Source organism: Mastigoproctus giganteus, chromosome 10 (assembly GCF_048544385.1).
Source record: "Mastigoproctus giganteus isolate SK-2022 chromosome 10, ASM4854438v1, whole genome shotgun sequence".
Lineage (NCBI taxonomy): Eukaryota > Metazoa > Arthropoda > Arachnida > Uropygi > Thelyphonidae > Mastigoproctus > Mastigoproctus giganteus.
In genome coordinates, this window is record NC_143584.1 from 204205351 (window position 1) to 204228458 (window position 23108).

At 37.8% G+C, this 23108-nt stretch overlaps 1 protein-coding gene across 1 annotated transcript in view; it reads left to right on the plus strand.

Annotated features, from left to right (window-relative positions):
• Positions 1 to 23108, plus strand: part of LOC150079798 (alpha-1,3-mannosyl-glycoprotein 4-beta-N-acetylglucosaminyltransferase B-like) — a 186539-nt gene that overhangs the window by 58097 nt on the left and 105334 nt on the right. The window contains 2 exon segments of the mRNA XM_090382259.1: positions 841 to 974; positions 9502 to 9548. Of these exon segments, the coding sequence (XP_090238385.1) occupies positions 841 to 974; positions 9502 to 9548 (181 nt within the window).

Here is a 23108-nt window from a genome sequence, read left to right on the forward strand (position 1 = left end):
AATCACCAAGAAAGAGAAGAATGATGATGCTATCCAGCTCAGGATCCTGGGTGTGCCAAGCCCATACTCACCAGATGTGAGCCCCTGGGATGAATTTCTCTGTTACTAATTAACCAAAAAACTAGTTTGCCATATGATGCTAACAGCTGAACTTCCCTGCTTTGTGCTGTTCATTGCACAGCGTGGAATTAGTGGTTATGTTTAGGCAGCCATTTATTATTATTATTATTATTAGCTAGCCCAGTGGTCAGGAGCGAGAGTGCATAGCACGCGTTCCTTGTGTGGACCGGGGTTCAAGCCCGTGACTACTAAATACGATAAATATTTATATTGACGATTTATTGTAAACTCTACTGACTTGGTTATCGTGCCAGAGTATAAACAGAAAATTTATTTTTATTTATTTATTTATATGGTGCAAGGAAGCCTGAGGTTTATGCTGCACCAGCCAAAAAAAAAAAAAAAAATTCCTGAGTTACCCTGAGAGAGAGAGAAGTAAAAGGAAATCACCAAGAAAGAGAAGAATGATGATATCCAGCTCAGGATCCTGGGTGTGCTAAGCCCATACTCACCAGATGTAAGCCCCTGGGATGAATTTCTGTGTTACTAATTAACCAAAAAACTAGTTTGTCATACTTTGTGTAAAATTGTAGAAATTCTGTTATACTCTGCTGGAAAATTACCTAAACCTAGTTGTTAGCTGATATAGAATTACCTTATTGTCTTCTGTAGACCTGAAGTGTTTTTAGCTTTTGTCTTTCTGATTAAAATGATGACCATATATTTTTTATGCTTTATAACTATAGATGTAATTATACACATTGTTTAACATATTTATAGTTACCATGGTCCTTGGAATTCCTACAGTGAAAAGAGATGTTCAGAGTTATCTAATGTCAACTCTTCAGAATCTAATAGAAAATATGACCCCAGAAGAACGGGCCGATAGCGTAATAATTGTGTTTATTGCTGAGGTAAAATATTTAAATATATTCTTCTTTTGTATTTTATTCATATATATATATATATATATATATACACATACAGTAGAGTGTTGGTTAACTGAAATAATTGATGTCAGACCTCTTCTGGATAGCCAAATTTTCTAGATAATCAAACGTAATAAGATTGAATTTATTTAATCTTATCTTACAATTAAATTATATAATTAAAGTTATATAATTAAGATTAATTAAATAAAAAAAAATGTAAACCAATCTCAGAAAACAAAAACATCCAGGCATTTTAATGATTTTTATACAAAACCAGAAAATTAGAAAAATTTTAAATTCTCTCAGCTTTTTCAACTTACTGATAACAAACACGGACAATCTGTGCATCCCAGTAGCATTTGCACATATAGCAATTGTAACTCGCTCTTTTCTCATCTTAAAACCTGGTGCAGGCATTTCTCTTTTAGTGGCTAGGGTTTTTCTCGGTAATGCTTTCCATAATAAGCCCCGTCTCATCAATATTATAAATGTTTCTTTCTCTTAATTTGCTATAACTGAAGCAAACTTACTTTTAAAGGACACAGCTGCTGAGTCGTCTGCAGAAAGTTTCTCGCTTTGAATATCTAGTTCACGTATGCTGTTTCTCAGTTTAAAGTTTTTCAGCCAACCTGTACTTGCCTTAAAATCTTCATTACCTCTTAATTTTCGATTAAAATCCAATGCTTTTTCGCACAACATTGGACCAAACACTGGTTCACCTTAACTTCACTTCTGAAGAAACCACAAATAAAGTGCACTCTCTGAAGTGGCATTTTCAGGTTTCAACAGTCTTTTTCCTGCTAAATCCACCTTCACTATCTATAATCAACACAAATTCTGTTATAAAATTGGAATTTTTCTTGATGTCGTAAGTTGTTAAAGTCCCCAAATTAAACTCTTTGGAGAGATTTCTTAAATTTTCACCTTTTCTAATTCTGTTAATAATTTCTGTTTTTCCATTTCGAATAGCAAAGCTTAATAAGAATTATTAAGAATTATCTTCAGTGGCACTAGTGAAACTAAATTAAGAAATTCTATAACTTATCTAATTTCTGTTTTTTGTTGCAATGTTAAAACTATGCGTTTTCTTTTCGTTCACATTTTACTGTAAAAAATTGAGAAAAATAATAAATCGCATAGTTTCAGGCCGATATTATTCTACCGAATCTGGAGCTAAACTAATCTGAAATTCACTCATGGTTTCTGAGAAAACCCAGTAGTCTCTGTGATATTTTTCTACAGCACATTTCTGAAGGTCACATAGCATTCTAGAGGTTACAACGATAAAACAATAAAAATAATTTGCAGTTTTTGGTTTATTGGGTTTTTTGTTTGTACAATCTGTTATAAATGGCTTGTAAACTCGATCTTTCTCTTATTAGAATCAAAATTCAATTTGCAAATGTGATCACTATAACTGGTGCTCTTACTACCGTTAATAAAAAAACACAGAAGAAAGATCAGCCTTTCAAATTATTTCGGATAACTGACATTCTACTGTATATATATATAGCTTTTTTATATATTATGAGGAGGTTTTGATAAGTTTTAAGCTTTCCGTGCTTATGGTTTTTACATTAAGTTCTTGTTGTAATATATGAAAATTGGAACCTTTCCGTATACTGTAATTGTTGATACGATGTTAAATTTTACACCATAATAATTTCTTGTTTACAGCTGACCTTGAAAACATCATATCAATACAAATTCCAGAATTTAAAAAACTTAGTACTGATCTGTCATAATATTTGTGTTTGTGAAGGAATTATCTACAAAAGCAGTGTCAGAAACCTTAAGAATAAGAACATTGTCCTTCTTATTCATCCACAAAATATTGGTTTGCCCATTTCAAAAAGGGAGAACTTCATAAAATTATCAAAATGTCCTCTGATCATGACCTTAAATGAATCATTACCTTCAAGTTATTTCCATTAAGGGATAACTACAATTTAAAACATTTTTGCTCTGCAATAATTACCTTTATAATAAACATTGTGTTCCATAACCTGTGCCATCTATTGATTGTGTGCATCAGCTCCTCTTGGTGGTCAGGATGTCCAGGCAAGTAAGAGAAGGGAGATGACATCATAAAGAGCAATTGATCTCAGTTGTCATTCAGAGAGACCCAGTAACCTATCCTATTTTCTAAAGATCAGTTGTCTTGTATTTAAATCCTGAATAACAAAAAACAAAATCACAAAATAATTATGTTCTGTTACCAAAAAAGCTGTATCCATAATGCAATCTATTTCTTTTCCCATTATGAAGGTAATTGTCGTGTAGTAAAAAGTGTTTAAAGTTTAGTTATCTCTTAATCAAAATATTTTATTTGTGAAAATGGTCAGGAAAGCCTATTTCTGTTGAACTTCAGAAAACATTGAAGTGCTTGAAATGACTTTGTGATCATTGAATCAGTCTACAATGGATAGCTGAGATACTCAATATATCATATAAACATGTTTTCAATTTTGTTCATGGTAATTTAGAAATGGGAAAACTGTCTGCAGTATGGATGCTAAATTTAAATTAAATAAAGCCAAACATTCCAGGTTTTGTCTTCCAACCACTTCTTCAGTGGCACTAGTGAAACTAAACTATATAAAAAATACATTGCAAATAAACTTGCATAGCTTTTTATTATTATTTTTAAATGTCTCTACCTTTGATGTCAGACTACAGTAGTAGTTAATTAGCACCTGCTGTATAGGTTAATTTGGAATGTATTTTTAACCTAGTTTAATTTTGTTAGTGCCACTGAGGAAGGACTAGAAGAATAGCCCAGAATGTTTGGCTTTATTTTATTTAAATTTAATGCATTATATCTGAATTGCACTGTAATAAATTTCTTCTTATCCTGAGAATGCAGTGAAGTATTATCTCTGTAGCCCGTAGTTATGTGTTAAGAGCTGTGCCCTTTAACACCCATATTGGAGGTCCCCAAATGTTTGAATGTCTTAAGGTGTTCAGAGACTGAAGCCTTCATCACCATTCTAGCTAATTTTGAAGACAGTGCGGTCAAGTTCTTTGATGAAATTGTAACTATGGGTGAAAAATGACTTTATCCCTGCAGTCCTAAAATGAAACAGTCTGTGGAGTGGCAAAACTCAGTATTGCTGTTGACGAAGTTCAATGCCCAAAAATTCTCCAGAATGATCTCAGCATTGTTTTTATGGGTGGTACAGTGATAATCAAGTTAGACTATCTGGAAAAAGGTAAATTATTACTGCTGAGTGTTATTGGACTGTTTGAAGGTAAAGTTGAACAAAAGATGAAACTCTAAATGGTCCTCCAGGACAATTGCTAAAAACACTTAACTTAAAATAATGGGAAAAATTAATTCAGCACCTGTCTTAGTCACCAGATTTAGCTCCTGAGACTTATTTTTTCCCTGAAAAATGTTGAAAGGGACAAAACTTCAGTGTAATACCACTGATATCATCACAGCAATAGAGATTTGGATTTTAGGGCAAGATTCAGAATTTTTTTGACCGACCTAAAAAGTTGGTGAAAGAAGTAATAAATGTATTAGTCTTTGGGGAAAGTATATGAAAAAAAATTACCAGTTTCAGACGTAAAACTTATCAGTACTCTTTTGTATCTCTCTCTCTCCCCCCCCACCCATGTAATTTTTGTAAAGGTTCTATATATTTTCACATGGAAAATATTTTATAAGAAAAAAATCTGAGTTTTCTATCAAGGTTAAAAGACAAATTCTCCACCCCGAAAATATATTTTTTTGAAATTATGAAACAGTCCCATTTTCGCTGATTGCTGTTTTGTTTACATTGTGCAAAGAGATATTATTCCCATGTGATTAAGATGTATCACTATATTCTTAAGGGAACAGCAGTAGACAGTGTTGTGTTGTATTGTTTGTGTTTGGACAACACCTAAGATTTTCTCGACATCGGCTGCATATCACTGCGATAAAGCAAGCTCTGCTTAGCCAATTATGCATGCTATGTGGGTATTGTGTTTTGTGAGTGTTGTGCAAGGGAGAGGTGCAATACAAAAAGCTCTCTTGCTGGTTACTTTCCCTAGCTGTGTGGAGGCTACTGCATGATGCACTGATGAAGCTGCTTTTGGTTCGACCTAAGAATGGAAGAACAACCTAGGTTAAGTAAGAAAAAAAGAGCGGGAGAGGAGTAGTCAAAGATTGGGGAAACAGGAACAAAGAAATAAACAATCCCCCCCCAAAGACCCCACCCTGACACTGGGGGCCAGCTACTTACAGATTCATACAATCACATGCACAAAAGAATTCCGCCACTGGAAGAAATTTTGCCAGCATAAGCAAAATCCCACCCTAGAAAGAGTTGGGAGTAGGGTTTTGGGGGATGCCTCCTACTTTTAGTGCTAGCACAGTCCTACCTTAGAAAGAATTAGGGGTCAGCAAAAAATATTCCCACACTGGGACAGGATCCATCCCCTTGCCAACTAAGGCATCTTGGGGGGGAGATGAGTTGTCTCCTCTTGAATGCAGCATCCAGGAATTTCATGAATATTGTAAATGTTTCCTTTTTTTTCCCATTAGCTTGTAACCTCCAACTAGAAGGATAGGTGGAGATCCCAGAGAAAACTTGTCTCATTCCAGGTATTGGTGAAAACTAGATGTGGTGATAAGCCAAGGTAAACACTGGCCACCACTCAGTTTAATTTTGAAAACTATGAATTTAACCTTTATAAGAAACAAGTGTATTTATTTTTAATTTTTTTCTCATCTGTTTTCATTTTGACACAGCAAAACTACACATAGCAATGCACAAACACAGATTTTTCTTGAGTTGTATGTACAGTAAAATCCTGTTACAAGGAATACTATTTTAATGAAAATTTATATAATGGAAATATTTCCAAGTCTTCGCCAGTTTCTGTTATTAATGATGGTTTGTAAATCTCATTTAAATGAAATAATTCAAAAGAAAAATTCATTACAATGAATTAATTTTGAAATCCATCAGTGCCTAAATGTATTTGTTTTTCTATGGGAAAATTACAAATGTGACTATGAATTATCCTTATATTGTAAAAAAGATATGGAAGATTTCGATTGAAAAAAAAAAGAAGCAAATTTTAAAAGAATGCAGCAGTGTAATTCATTATCATGCCCACTATTAAGTTTTCCACATTTTTGAATGATTATGCTCAAATCCTGTTTGGTATGGCGTGCCAAGCCAACACCTTTTTACAATAAGCAAATGATATGAGATGATGAATTCGTGCCAGGCCACAGGGTTCCTTCCTTGGCGCCTCCGTAGCCAGGTGGGAAGGAGCAGCAGTGCGTAGCACATGCTTCTTGATTAGACCGGGGTTCGAGCCGTCACCACCAAATACGAAGGATGCGGAAAGGTCAGGGAATGACCACCGCATATCCCGGAGCAATATGGCCTTAGTTGCTAATGCTCCTAAAAACCAAATAACGAACAACAACAAACACAGGCTTCCTATTATCTTCCTATAATATGAAGTGATTTACTAACATTTTCAATACAAGAATTAGAAGAAACATAGAATACACTATCTGATGATTTGTTAGACAACTATAGGACCATGCTGAAGAAATTCCGTGAATTAGGTCAGAATGTCTGTGTCTGCAATTCTGCCCAGGCACGATTGGAGAGATTATATGCTGTGAAAGCCTTGTGGATTAACTCAAGACTTGAAGGACACTGCAAGGCTTTTGGGGGTTAAATTTTTATCAGCTTGGCCTGCACTTTCAGGTAGAAGGAATCTTAGAGACGGGATATATTTAAACAGAGGTGGAGCAAGGATTTTTGCCAGTATTATTGAGGATATCTTAAGAGTTCAGGGAAATTGCTAGTTTGGGGGAGATAAAGGTAGTATATTTATCTGATGATATTGGTCAAAGTAATTCTTGCATATACCTCAAGAGTCCTTGTTTGTTACAGCAACAGATCAAATTAGCAAGATGTTCTGAGGGAATCCATATGAGAAAAGCTTGGAACCTAGGCACTTTAGAGGAGAATTGATTGAGGTGTTTAAGGATCTGGAAGGCAAAAGTAAAATGAATGAGGATGAAATTTTCACAGTTATAAATGATTCTAGAACTAGGGGCCATAAATTTACGGGGATGGGGAGATGTTTTGACTGGATTGCAGGAAATTTTATTTTAGCCAGCGGGTTATAAATTATTGGAATAAGTTACCTACATGGGTTATTTATTAATTATTTATTTAATTTAATTTTATTTTATTATTATCATTATTTTACTATTTCTCTTTTTTTTTTTTTTTTTTTTAGCTGGTGCAGCATATATTTTACGCTTCCTTGCATCATATGGCCATTACTAATACTGTTAAGTTGGCTTTATCTCTAGCTGAGGATTCAGTAGAACCAGCAGATTGTAAAGAAATGATCGAAGCTGCAACCAGTAGCTCTAGAATGCTCAGCTACCATTTGGACAAGAAGCAAGTTTTTTTACTCTTAGCCTGTTCATAATCAAGTTTGGATTGATGAATAACTTATACAATTGTTAGTAGGTTTAATGTAGGAAGAAAATGAAGCTGGAGGTTGAATAAAAGCCAAGTGTAATATGTTATTTTCTTGTCTTGCAGATCCTTAACATATTTATTTGGAACCAATCTTTAGATAAAAGATGAGATTTTAGGGCACAATGCAGAATATAGGTTTTCATCCCTACAAGAATAATTTCACTGACAACGTGATCCAGGCAGCAAACAAATGGATTGGAAGATTTAAAACAGTAATTCAGCCAAGGAAAAGAGGAATAGAAATCACGCAGATCATTCCATTTCACTTTTTTGGAATGCCAAATGATGTGAGGCTGAGGGAGCCCACTGGAGAAGAGACTCCTACCAAGTGATCTGAGGTGCCTAGAGGACTGCTAATATTGCCCATGTACTTTAAAGGGACGATGGTGATGAAAAGATGAAAAGTGTTGGGTGTGTGTGTGTGTGGTTAGGATTGTCTAGTAGTCTGGTAGGTAAATGGACAAGTTTCTAAGGTTGTTAGTAATTGAAAAAGCCTTGGCATCTCAACCAGCTGGGTCCATGTTACTAGAAAATGGAAGTCAGCTGAAGTTGTGAACATTAACATCACCAAGGAAAGTTACTTCACTGTTAGGAAAGTTAAACTGGAGAAAGTCAAGCTTCAAAGAGAGAAAGCTAAAGGGTTCCAAGTGATCAGTAGAGTTGAGAAGAACAATGCAAGCAACAGATGAATTTGATAGAATGGAGTAGAGAGATTTTTAAACAGAGGAGATTCCAGATGAAGAAATCTCTGACAAGGTGTCAGAGTGGACCAGTACCACCTTTGAATTGAAGGAATCATAGAGTGAATAATTAAGGGAATAGAATTTGAGTAGTGGCAGTCAATCATTGAGATTTTGTCAGGAAAAATAAGTGGAGCTTGGCAGATTGTAGGTGGAAAAAAAACAAAAAAAAAACGACTAGATAGATTTGTGAAAAGAACAAGTAAATGTTTGGGAGGTTTTGAACTTTTCACAGGTAAGTTTGTTCTGTTGACTATTCATGATGCATTCAGTAGATACAGTGGGGGAGATGTATGAATTAATAAAATTTTTGAATATGGCATACATGTAGCAAGAATATTCCTAACACTTTGACATTACATGGCCCCTACAGCATCTCTCATATGCATTACTTACACACATATATACTACTTGGACTCTCTCCAGTCACTAGGTGATAGGGTAGAGGCAGCAGAAGATATACAGATCAACACTAGCTGATCTGTATATTTCCTAAAGAGTTACCAACAGATTCAGTTCAGTAAAATGTCTAATGGCTGGCTTGCAAAAACCATTTTGGAGCTGTTCCTTCAAAATGTAAGGAATATTGGATCCTGCTGTGATTCCCATCATAATCAAAAAAGACATTGCTCTTGCATGTGATAGAAGAGACAGGAGTTGTTAGAACTTTGCACTGGAGACTAAATATGGGTTTCACCACGTCAAGCTTCAGTAAGCAAATAAGTGGTATTGCCCTAGATGATGAATGTCATCTATCAGATAGCAAGCCTTAGTTGTCATACCTGGGAGTGTCTGTGATAAGCCTTAGAATCTGTGCAGTTTAATACTCTATAATGTTAATAATTCATAAAACTGTAAAATGTGGCATATTTACAAAAAAACAAAACAAAAATAAACAACCATAATTTTTACAATCCAGAAACATTAAGAAAGCAATCCAGCTTTTATATCAGTGAACATATATGTTTTTAAGAATTCAGTCAAATAAGGGCAAAATTTCTCTCTTTTATTGCTGTTGTTTACGAAAACCTTGTAAGTTAGTCACAGTTATGTCAAATTATATTTTGAGAGAATGTTTTTGTATACATTACTTGAGTAATAATTTATTGATTTTGTAAGGATTGTTTTTAGTATTTCTTGTCAGTAAAAGCAAAATAGTAAAGTTTTGTTCACAATGAAATGGTTATAAATTTAAAATTAATTTCTCAAAGTAAAGCTATGTGAAATTGTAGTGTTTATTCTTTTTTTTTTTTCCAGACAGACAGTGAATATGTTTCAAAGCAAGCTATAGAAATTGAAAACCAGTAAGTACTACGCTATTGCTTTCAGTTTATATTGTCACAAAATAAAATAAAAAGTTGCATACTACAACATATGCCAAAAAATTTGCATGAATGAAATTACCAAGCAGATTAATTTTTTAAGCAAAGTAATTTGAAGATTGCAGCCATTTATAACTTGGATTAATAACATGCATATATTGATTTTGTTGAGTATGTAGATATTGGAATTGAGTCATAGACAGAGAAACAATGTGCCAAACAGTATAGTTATGATAAGGCTCTGTTAATTCTATTATATCATCGTTCGTTGACCTAATCAAAAGCTCAACTTTATTTAATTTATTTACAGCACCCCTGGAATTAATAATGTAGACAAGTTAAATTTTGTATTATATGACCTTTTACTACCCCAATAGCTACTTAAACACTTTCTCGGTGGTATGTGACTGCTGGTGGTTTTTAAGCAGATATAAAATTTGGCCAATGCCACTAACTCACTTTTATCCCTATTGCTTCTCTAATCCTCAAGAATTATCAGTTCCCCAAACCCTTAAGGATTCAAATTAACAAATTCAAATTATTATTTTAACAGCACCCAAGCTTGTTCATATTTGTCTAATATATTTTGTGTGTAAAAGTATCATCATGGATTTGCATGGTGTGCAGGCAGAGAAACCCAGAATAACTCATAGAAATATCCTGTTCTCTCTGCTTGAGATCGGCCAACTAATGATTTGATTGAAGAGGACTTTAGAAATTACTCCCCTCATCAGTTGGTCTAAACCAAACCTTCCTTTCCAAACAAATAACAGACTGCAATGTGTTGTGCCGACAAAGCTTCTGTGGAGAATATCCCCCCTCCCCCGTAACATTAGCAAAAACACTTTTACACCTTTGTTGAAATGAATTCTGTCTTCACAAAACAAGTTTCTTCTACTAACTAAGTCAGGTATATTTCCTCATACCATATCTTGATAGAATTACAGACACAAGAACATTTTGTCCCTTGCAATGTTTTTCTATTGTAACCTTACATTTCTTGACCAAATCATTAGTTCTATTACGGACCACCATACATCCTTTGATACTATTAAAAATGATAGCGAGTTGAGTCGTGCAAACTACAATGGAATACACCAACCACATATGATCAAAACTTTATTAAAATAAATTAATCTCTAGTATAAAATTTGCTCTAGTATAAGGTGCCTCTGTAGCCAGGTGGGCAGGAGCAGTAGTGCGTAGCACACGCTTCTTCATTAGACCGGGGTTCGAGCCCGTGACCACCAAATACGGAAGATGTGGAAAGGTCAGGGAATGACCACCGCATATCCCCAGAGCAATATGGCCTTAGTTGTTAATGCTCCTAAAACCAAATAATAACAATAGCTCTAGTAAAAAATAATAATAAAACAGGATAAAATTTTATGTAAAAATAAAATATAGTGACAACTGTAGAGTTCACAGCGATAAAAATATAGGCAGAATTAAAATACATAAAATTAAAATACATAAAATTAAAATATACACAAAATATTACAAATTAAAAGTGATGAAACAACACCGTAGCTTTCAAAGACAACTGCCTCCTTTATCAACAGTGGAGTTTTACTGTCACAGCACACCCTTAAATAACATCAGCAGGATCATCATGGCACATGTTACTGTACAGGCATGGGAATAACCCTCCACACATGCATGGAGACCGGAAATTGCTTGGGGTGTGCCAGTTGCACCGTTCATCTGTCCAAGAAGCGCCTCCATAGCCAGGTGGGAAGGAGCAGCAGTGCGTAGCACACGCTTCTTGATTAGACCGGGGTTCGAGCCCAAGGCCACCAAATATGGAGGATGCGGAAAGGTCAGGGAATGACCACCACATATCCCAGAGCAATGTGGCCTTAGTTGCTAATGCTCCTAAAAACCAAATAACTAACTAACTAACTGTCCAAGAATTACAGTTTCAAAGAGGAGGTGAATATGGACTCCTCATCTCTATTGATGGTATTATATTCTGAAGAACAAATCCGTAAGCTCTGGAGCCATTTTTGAACGATCAATGATGACAGCATTGCCTGGAGAAATTTGATTGTTCTCTTTCCAGAAGTGTTCAGTCACAGCAGATTTTCCATAGTCTATGGTTTCTGTTGCTCTAGTATGTTCCCCCTCATGATCTTTAAACCTAATTTCTGTCTCTCCAACATAACACTCCCCACAATCCGGACATTTGATCTCATGTAATTTCACTTGTACCCTTGATGGGTATAGGATCTTTTACCTTTGACATGACTGTGTGCAGTCTCCACTCCACACACAGCATGCCTGTCAAGTTCATAATATTCTAGAGACCTCTGCTCTGTTAAGCCCATATAGTAAGGAATGTATGCAGTAGCAATGGATGAGAACAGCTCTCTTTGCCCATGTAATATATTTTTCCAAAATCTTCTGGGGGTAGCCACATTTTCGGAGCTCTCCTGTGACTCATTTAATCTCCTCCAATCTATTCTTGGAGGTGTTGCAATGGGACCCGGCCCTATTCAGTAGGGCCTAATTACACTATTTTTATGATTGTTGGCTTGTGCCATGCTGTAATGTGTATATATTCCATTACATGTGTTGTCAGAGAAAGAGTAAGGATGCCATCAGCATTTAGTTTACTCAATCCATTTAAAGTCTTGAAAACTTCAACCAGTTCTCCATGCAGGTGCCTGGTTTCTAGGTGTTGAAATTTGCAGAACTGAATTCTTTTTTGGTAAGAGTGACCTTTTGTGTCCTTCAATTATCATATTATTGCACATCTTTCCTGAAATAAGGCTTCCAGACCTGTATGCAGTACTCAAGATGTAGCCTAACCATTACTTTATATAAAAAGATAATCACGTCCTTTTCCATGCTGGCAAAATTCCTGAATGTTATTCACTTGCATGTATTCTTTGGTCAATTTACTGGACCAGAAAACCTGAATTTTTCAGATAAAAAACTCTAATCTGAGATTGACTAAGCAACGTTGTGAAAAAAACCCATAAAAATTCCTCTGATCGTTGACAGGATTCAAACTGTGGCTTTTTCCACCTAGAATGGGTGGGCAGAGAGTTGCAAGACAATCACTGCGTGAAGTTGAAAGATGACCTGAATGTTGATTATCTTTAACTGTTTCTTGACTGTTTCGGAAACATTTCATCCACAATTAAATGACAGACTTAAACATGCATTACAAAATTCAGTTCTTAACTTTTGGAGAATTTCCATTTCGTTACTGGGTCAGTGGAACACACACACACACACACACACACACAGTGCCAACATTTATTGGGACACTAAAAGTTTTAAAATTGAATATGACCCCAATGGCTTTAATGACATTGGTAGCCCACTGAAGAGACACCTTTTACATATATTTGGTATGTGTAGAGTGAAATCTTGGTTGTTCTTGAGCACTCAAGGTTGCTATGACTTTCTCACTACAACAAATTTTAGTTGATAGCTTGCATCGGCATTAGTGCAAAGTGTGGCTGACATTTTCTCCTTGCTGAGCTTCTTTCCAGGAGTAGAATGTTCTTGTTTATAGGCTTTAGAGTTTTGAGGCAGCAAACACCAAAATAAGTCCAGCCTCATCAGCATTGTATACCTTGACCACGCATACTTCTGTGTTTTTATTATCTTATTCACCTGTTTTTTAAAACACTTAACACTCATTAGCATGTCTCCTAAAAATGCCACAACCAACCATCTTGTCACCAAAGTTTACATTCATGCAAATTACTTCCATGTGGCTGTTTGATGCTTAACACTTTACTATTGCACCACTTTGCCGGCGCCTCCGTAGCCAGGTGGGCAGGAGCAGCAGTGCTTAGTACACGCTTCTTGATTAGACCGGGGTTCGAGCCCGTGACCACCAAATATGGAGGGTGCGGAAAGGTCAGGGAATGACCGCCGCATATCCCCGGAGCAATATAGCCTTAGTTGCTAATGCTCCTAAAAACCAAATAACAACAACCACTTTGCTGCACATGCCATTTATGCACAGCTTCTTCAAGTTTTTGTCATGAGTCTCTTTCACATGTAACCTACAGCCATCAGTTGTAAAAACATATTGTTCCATTAGTAATAGAAGCATCAACATAAAACTTTATGGGATGCTTCCTAGACTTTTCCTTGTTTGTGACTAACAGAAATTTTGTTTTTTAAAACTACTCTTCACACATTCTGGCCACCAAAATGCGACTGAACTTCTCAGTTAACTTCAATATATCAGAAACATTCAGATATAAGCACTTTCTTTTGATACCTCTCTTAGATGCTGTTATGAATAAGGGAAATGCAGTTATGAAGTTTCAAACTAGATACTCTTAGTTGGAAACTACAGTACAGTACTGTAATGGGAAAACCACACTTCTTGTGGATGGTACTAAAAATATATTAAAGTATTGTAAGCAAAGTTCACATGAGAGCAGAATTTCTCATATCGTATGCTACAGGAAATTTGGAGGCTCATTTTTGTGAGCTTCTTTTATACTGCACTATTTTCTACAGCACGTAAATTTGTGCTTGTTAGCACTTTCTTCTTAACAGCATGAACTGTAAATATCACTTTGGTACAGTATTTTGACAACAAGTTACTTCCATGGTAATAAAAAAAAAGAGAAAAAATGTTCTATATAGTATATGCATAGTGTTTGGTGTCAGGTACCACCAATGGTTCCCCACATCTGTGTCATAAGTACTCTTGTGAAGAAATACAGTGACACTGTAAAAACCAGAAAAAAGTATCGTGTTGTATGTGTAAAGGATTGTGTTGGGTTCTGTTGTTGTGTTATGGATTTTGGCCATAGGACCCCTGGTGAGAGCCCATGTTGCCTACACATTGCTAGGAGGCAAGCCAGGCTGCTTATTATTCTTTGGTTGGTCTCCGCCAGGGTCACCCGAGCTTCCTGGACCAGGGTTTTTTTTTTTTTTTAACTTTTAACCAAATTAAAAAAAAAAGAAAGTATAGTGTGGTACAGGGTGTACACAAGAAGGGAGGGAGTGAAAAATAGTGAAGAGTAAAAGTAAAAAGAGTGAAGGGATGTAGATGAAGGTAACCCCCCCCCTTAGTTAATGGTGAAACATAAACTCCATCAGGTGAAAGGGGGAGGGGAAGAAAAGCCACACAGCAGGGGTGCTGGGTGTGATCGCCTTTGGCATTGGTGTGGATTTAACCATGGATCCTACCCTGTCCAGGGACTGGGTTAGTAACATCCCACCCTGGGATACAAGGTCAACAGAAGTTTGTGGTTGTCACTCATGATTGTCCCAGCTACGAGTGAGCAGGGATTTTCTCTACTGAAGTAGACTCTGCACAAAATGGGAGAAAGCTTTGTAGCAATGTGCATCATTGATGTAGATATATTTGTGTCCTCGAGGGATATCTTGTATTTCTGTAAAATGGGTGCATCGGAGATCCTCATATCTGGGGCATTCATAAATGATGTGGTTGCAATCTTCAGGCTGGCCACAGTGACAGAGTGGATCGTAAATGATTCCCATTGATGCTAGTTTATTCTTGAAGGAACTGTGATCGGTTATCAAGAATGTAGTGTGGAGACTGCGAGAGAACCAGGGTGGAGATGTGGGGAAAACTTAGATGATGTTTGGAATAGACTTCTTTGTTTCAAGCCGTTGGTTCTGCCAGGTCTGTTGGAGGTACAGAGCAAGGGGAAGGATGCCTGTCAGGACATGATGAACTGGGGGTACTCCGTGTGCAGCAAGCATGCGTGATTGTTAGCATGATGGATCTCTTTATTGAAGCTAGCTTTCTCTGAATACTGACTATTGTTGTGCAGGTGTACCAGATCCAGATCCTGGTTGCATAAGCCACCACTGGGATGAAGACAGCCTTGTATAAGAGGGCAAGAGAACGGTTGTTCAGCCCCAGCCCCTCCTGCTAAAATGAGCAACCAGAGCTGTGTAATTTCTGACTTTGTGTGAGTAGTTGCAATGAGGTTGTAAGGACAGTTTCAAGTCTAGAATGACTCCAGAGCATCCAGAAGTTGAGCCATGCAGATCCTCAAAGACTGGGACAAATGCCACTAATTCTGAATATCTGCAGACAAAACTCAGTCAGGTGGGACTTTATAGTGTCAGATATCTTCATGGTATTGCATTGTGATATGGACATTACATTGAGAATTAATTGATTGTCTATGAGGCAATCTCAGATAATTATAGATCAACATTGTTAGTGATAGAGCATTGTAAATAGATTGTGGGGTTGCCGGGAAAGCTGGCTGGGACTGCATAGTACAATAAATAAATAAAAAATGGTGAAAGGTCCTTCAGTACTATTGGAGTGGCATGTGTCATTTTCTTGAATAATCTGTGTTTGTTGCTCCATTTGAGGATCTTCTGCTCTTGTAGGAAAAGTGTCTAGGATCTTATTTATTGACTGGTGCCATGAGGTGGACATAACTCCTTCTGGGGTTACAGAGGCAGTGACTTCACCTCTGGAGCTTGTTGGTCGTAATACGATACACCCCCCCCCCCAAGATTCAACATTACCAATTGTGGAAACTAGGTGCTCCCATGAAATTTTCTTTCATTGTCTAATGAGTGTAGTGTATGCATTTCTTGCTTATCAATAATCTTCTCGTAAGGCTTTGACCTTGTGTATAGGCCAGGTGGAGCGGGCATGTTGGAATGTCCTCCTCTTTGCTTGAACTATGCATTTCTGCCATTGAAGTTCAAGGCACCACCATGGAACAGTGCCTGAGCTAGGGTTCTTTTCTTGATGGATTGGTCACGTGCATTTGTGATTATCTGGGTTAGTTTTCTCTGATGTGTGTCTACATCAAGGTTTTGGAAGTCTGCCGTTTCCAGTTCCTGGAGCTATGCTTGGAGTGAGGTGGTGAATTGGTTCCAGTTTGCCCATCAGTTGGTATCCCATCTGGTGATAGGTACGGTGTCAACAGAATGGTAAGGTCGAAGGTAATAGCCCTGTGGTCAGAGGTGGTCCGTGTGCTGTTAACTTGCCATCCAGAGATTTTGTGGGAGATGAACCACATTGCAGTGGTAATATCTATAGTTGTCGCCCACAGGGTATAACAATAGGAAGGTTATGGGGCTGATTTAATACATTAAAAGGTGAATTTAAAAGAAATTCTTCCATGTGCTGACCATTATGAAAGTCCTTACAATCTTCTGTCCTGTTAAACTATGCTGATGAATGACAGTTTACATCAGCTCCCAAAATGATCTTAGAATTGGGAAGAGTGATTAGGACTAGTTGCAGGTATTGTATGGCCTACATAATATCCTTATCTGGCTGGCATATGGAAATAAGGTGACATTCTTCAAGAGGGCTGATGATGTAGGCACACACGCTGCCCAAGCAGAGGGAGGTGATCTTTGTGACTGTTATATTTGGATTGTGGATCAGTGTCTGCCCATGGAGTATTATCTTCTGCTTGGATAATTTTATATATTAGAGGATAGCCCCTAACATGTTTTGAGTGTGTATAGGGCTCCCGGAGGAGGATTAAGTCTATGTTCTCTTCATTAGCTGATCTGGTCTGCAACTGCTCTGGCACATTGAGCATTGATTTGAAGGAATTTCAGTGAATTTTTATTGTATTGTATGCTTTATTCCACATCTCCTTAATTGTTTCTTTGTAGCTGGGACCTCTTGGCCCTGATATAGATCAGGCAATTATTGTCTCTTATTGAATGGTTGGCTTCCATCTTGGCACTCTTACAGCTAGCATAGACCGAATCAGACTCTTTGTTGGGATGTGAGTTGAAGCTGTGACCCTTTTGGGCACATTGGCCACAGGTTGAATCTGCCTGGGAGCAGGTGTGGATTGTGTGTCCAAATCTGCAACACCTGAAACATTTTGGTACAGGCACATGCTCTCTAAACTGGTAGCTGCCCCATCCAGTGATGATGTGATCCTGTGGTCTTAAGGCAAGCCATACTTCGGGTGACAGTTCAACCACCCAGTTGCATAGAAGTGGAGATTTTGTGTTAGTGTGGTACTCAGGGCATCAACGTAGGAGTCCCTACTCCTACTCCTACGCCCATGGCCTCTTTGGCTTGATGCACTCGCTGGGATGAGAGCAGTGAGGGATGTCTTAAAGGTTCCTTTGTGCAGTCTCCTCAGCAATCTGTTCATATTGATGATGGAAAGACCCTTCTTTTTTTGGATTTCAGCCTTCAGGCTGAAATCCCAAAAAAGAAGTCCCAAAAAAAAAAAAAATAATGATTCCTACATTATGGCCCTAATTTATTTTATTCTCGTTTTTAATTATTTTTAATAGTTTGGAGACTACTGTTTTTACTGCCTCACAGGTGTCAAGGTAGGGTTCTTTTTTTTCTGCTTCTGTGGCTTAGTTGGTACTCTGTCTTTGGTTGGAGGGTTTCTCAGGGCATCAACGTAGGAGTAGGGGCCCATGGCATTTGAATTTTCACCCTTCAGTAATTACCTCTAGCCTGGCCTTCATCTTTTTATGCACTATGTGTAGGTCCAGGAGGATATGCTCCATGTGGAGCCAGACCTGAATAATTTTGCTGCACACAGCAGAGGAAATCTGATTTGACTGTTTTGTCATCAGTGATTCAAGTCAAGTCAGAGGGAGAGAACCTGGTCAGTGACTGTCTCCTTGGGAAGCTTTGTGATATCTGCATCAGAGTTGGGAGATGGTGAATCTTCAGTAACTTCATTCTGGGTGTCAAGTTTTGATGGGAAGTCATTATCTGTTGGTCTTGGTGGCCTTTCCACCATTTCTTGCAAGCAGGCACTGGCCTGGGATCATCAAGGTCATCCTGGTTCTCTTGTAAGGTGATTCAACTCTTGCACTGTTAAGAGTTACGGATGGGTGCCATTCGATGATGTTAATTCGGATTAGAGGGTATCCAGATTAGCAGGGCTCCCTATATATTCAGTAGAGTACCCAAAATGCTGTTAAATGAGTGGTCATATGTTGATGTCCAACAATATAGTCACACAATCCTCAGACAAATTATTGTGCTGGTTTAGGTGGGGATGGAAGTATGGTGAGGGATGGAGTTACTAAAAATTGACCAAGCTGATCTGGACTATTTCCCATTGGGTGGTTTTCAGGAGCACTGGAGGTCATGATGCAGTTAGTGTTTTCCCCCTGAAGTGTTCTTAAAACATTTGGGATCACTCATGAAATGTCTGTGGGAGTTGAGTGGGATAACACTGCCTTTAGAGATCTTGAGAAATATTCACTGTACAGTAAACCTAAAAGTTGGGGCGAGTTCTTTGTTCAAAGTTACTTTTGTGGGCTGCCCATCCCCAGTCAAACAGCAAAGTTCTGAACATGGCAAGCTGGCAAATCCATTATCAGTACAGTTGATCCTGTTGTCTTTGGTTGAGCTATTTGCTTCAGATGGTTAAATCTCCCTTGGGGGATTTCCTCTACCCACAACTGTGACTCGCCGGTTGATGTTTGCACAAAAGACTGTTCTTGGAATTGTTAACCTTGACCCAGTTTCAGTTACTCTAGTATATGGAAGATCAATTAAAAGTGTAAAATAATAAATACCTGTTCATTTCTTGTATCTAGAAAGTAGATTATACATTCAGCCATCTTCTTAGCTATCCATTAATATGAAACATTATTGAGAAACTCTTAATATTCCACACATTAGATAACTTTTTTATAGAGCACAAATCAAAGACACCACACTATACTCATACATGCTCATTGATCCCATATAGTACATATAGTGAAACCGCTCTAAATTGGACACTGTAGAGAGGTGTCCACTTTGCAGAGGTCACTGTAGCCAATTTCAGTAATTTGGAAAAGTGAAATTCATTGTACATATGTTTCAATTAATTAACTTTTAATAAATAACAGTTTTTAGTAAGCACATAATTAACTTTTAATAAAAATGAATATAAATTCTTTTGTTTAGAGCATTTTATATTGGCAATATTTTCATTATGGAAAATTAGATCACTTACTAGTTTTAATCAGTATTCATTGTTTTTGTCCCCATAGATTTTTTTAATGTAATAGGATACATCCACCCATTTAATGGGTCAACCCCCTTCTTAAATTTCTGCTTTCACTGTTGTAGCAAACTGCATGAAATTTCATACCTTAAAAACTTTGTATGCAATACAACACACATTTTTTTGTATACAATACAATACAATACAAAATCTGTATAGCATTAGCATTAGTAGAGGCATTTGATGCAAGAAAGCAAGCTTATGCAGCATCAGCCAAAAAAAAAAAAAAAAAAAAAAAACCACTTCCACTTCACTCCTCTGTTCGTTCCAAATACCTGTCCAGCTGAGCCTTAAACTTATTTAGGCTATCAACTTCCACAACAAGGGATGGAAGTCTGTTCCACCAACCAACAAACCACCCGCTGGCTAAAGGCAAATTTCCACACGTCTATCCTACATCTGTCTTTCCTCAATTTGAATTTATGCCCTCTCAGGTGGTTATTCTGAGCAAGAGGAAGAATCCCATCAGCATTGAGCATGCTCAAACCATTCAAGGCTTTATACACCTCTATCAGATCACCCGCTGGTGCCTAGTCTCCAGACACTGTAATTTGCAAAACTTAAGCCTTTCTTCGTAAGAGCACGCCTTTGTTCCATTCACTAATCTTGTTGCCCTTCTCTGTACTCGTTCCAGCAGCTCTACATCCTTCTTGAAATGAGGCCTCCAGACCTGTATACATTACTCTAGGTGTGGCCTGACCATTGCCTTATACAAGGGAATAATCACCTCCTTATCCCTGCTAGAAAAATTCCTATATATCATTGACAATACACCATGAGCTACTCTTGCAGCCCGTCTGCACTGTTCAGAGAACTTCATATCTGCCTGCACTGCTCAGAGAACTTCATATCTGCCTGCACAACCACCCCCAGGTCCCTTTCATTCTCTACCTGAGTTGATACGTTGCTCTGGGGTTGCTGTTTCCCATGTGTAGTACTTTACATTTGTCAATGTTAAACTTCATTTGCCACCTCTCTGCCCATCTGCTCAACCTTTCCAGATCCTGTTGCAGCAGCATAGTGTCAGTAGTGTCCTTGACAACCCTGCCTACCTTTGTATCGTCTGCAAACTTTGACATTAAGCTTGATATACCCTCATCAATATCATTTATGAATACAGAAAACAATAATGGACCCAACACTGAGCCCTGAGGGACTCCACTAATAACATTAGTCCACAACGAGCAGTGTCCATTGATTACCACTCACTGTCTTCTCCCCCTCAGCCACCCCTTTATCCACAGCAGCAATTTGCCTCCAATGCCACACTGCTCCAATTTGTGCAGCAGTCTTCCATGTGCAGCAGTCCAATTTGTGCAGCAGTCTTCCATATATAATATCAAAGTTATTCCCTGCATCCAGTTCCTTTGTGACTGCATCATAGTATCCAATCAAATTGGTCAGGCAAGACTTCCCCTTAACAAAACCATGCTGTGTCTGAGCTATAGCTGAAGTCTTGTCTAAATGATCCTGCAGTGCTTCTTTAACTGGTGCCTCCATTAATTTTCCTGGAACAGAAGTTAAACTCACAGGTCTATAATTACTTGTGTCAGCCTTTGATCCTCCTTTGTGAATTGGGGTGACATTTGCACATCTCCAGTCTGTGGGTACCTCCCCTGAGTCCAAGGAAGCTCTCATAATTATGGCTAAGGGTTTGCTTACTTCCTTTGCTGCCTCCTTTAATATAACTGGATAGATCCCATCCACCCCGGGTGCCTTTCTTATGTTTATCTTCAACAATTTCTCCTCCACTTTACTCTCAGTTATTACAAGATTCTCTAGCTTACTGCTAGAGTTGAATACACCTCTGGCTTTCCCCTCGCTAAATAACTCCTCATGTGTGAATGTCAATGCAAAATATTCATTTAGTTTGTTAGCTACCTGAGCAGGATCATCAACAGTTGACCCATCGATATCAAGTGGACCAATCTGATTCATCCCCTTCCTTCTAGAGTTTACATAAGTAAAGAACTCTTTGCATCCCTTGCCAAATATTTCTCGTAATCTGCCTTCGCCTGCCTAACCTCCTTTGTAACTTGGTTACAGATCAACTTATATCTATCATAGGCTTCTGTGTCATGTGTTAATTTGTATGTATCCCATGCATGTTTCTTCTCTGCCATATGCCTCATCAGTTCATCTGACATCCATTTAGGCCTAAACCTTGAACAATATTTCTTAGTTGGTATGTAAAGCCTAGTAGCTTCCAAGATAAGTTCTTTGAATGCTTCCCATTTTGCATTTGCTGTTGGTAACATCATCAGTTGGTCCCACTGTATAGAATTTAAATACTGTCTCAGTCCATCGTAGTCGCCTTTACGAAAGCAATAACCCTTCCCTTTACCCCTAATGGTAGTTACCTCTTTGAGTAAATCCCACTTCAGCACACTGTGATCACTGCCACCTAGTGGTTCATTTATCTGCAGATTCTTAATGCATGAAGAATCACTGCTGATAATCAAATCAAGAGTATTCTTCCCTCTAGTTGCCTCCTGAACATGCCGATGTAGAAAACAGTCATCCAATAAATCCACAAAAGCCTTGCTAGTGTGTGAGTGACCAGCCCCCAAATTCCAGTCAATATCTGGGAAATTAAAATCTCCCATTATAAGACTCTCTGATTTACTGGCCCACTCTATTTCCCTGTACAGTATCTTATTATACTCATCAGAGTGATTAGGCCTATAGCACACTCCTACTCTCAATTTTGATCTCCCAATGCTTATGTCACACCAAACTGACTCGACACTGCACTGTCCAGCGATGTCCACTGGCTTCACTTCCTTGGATTTTATGTATTTCTTAACTAATAGCATAACCCCTCCTCCCTTCCTATCCAGTCTATCCTTTCTGTAGACGTTGTACTCCCCAAATTCCAGTTCTGCATTCCTTATATCTGTGTGACACCACGTCTCTGATATCCCAACAATATCTGCCTTTGATGTTTTGAGCAATACCTCAAATTCATCAAATTTATTTACTAAACTCCTAGCATTGGTGTACACGCAAGTATACATGCACCTATTTCTATTCTTAGTTACCCTAACACAACCCATGTGTTTACTTGTACCGCAATGACTCCCAGCAGTCTCTGAAATATCCTGCATCTTGTTTTTCAGGCTTCTGCTCATTCCAATAGTATACACAAACAAAATGTATATGTGTCTATAATTCTGCCCAGACATGATAGGTGGGATTATATGCTGAATATCTTGAGAATTAACTCAAGACTTGAGGGAATTTGCAAAACTTTAGGGTGGAAAATTTTATCAGCATGTCCCACACTTGTAGGTAGAAGGAATCTGTTTTGGAGAGATGGTATTCATTTGAACAAAGGTGCTACAAGGATATTTGCCAGTATCATTGAGGATACCTGGGCTCAGGGAAACTGCTGGTTGGGGGAGTAAGAAGGGTAATATCGATCTGCATTTATTTGATGATGTGAGTCAAAGTAATGCTTGTATTCACCTCAGGAATTCTTGTTTGTTGCCACAACAGCTGATGTTGGCAAGACGTTCTGAGGGTAGCAACATTTCAAATTAGTGGGATGAAAAAGATAGGAAAA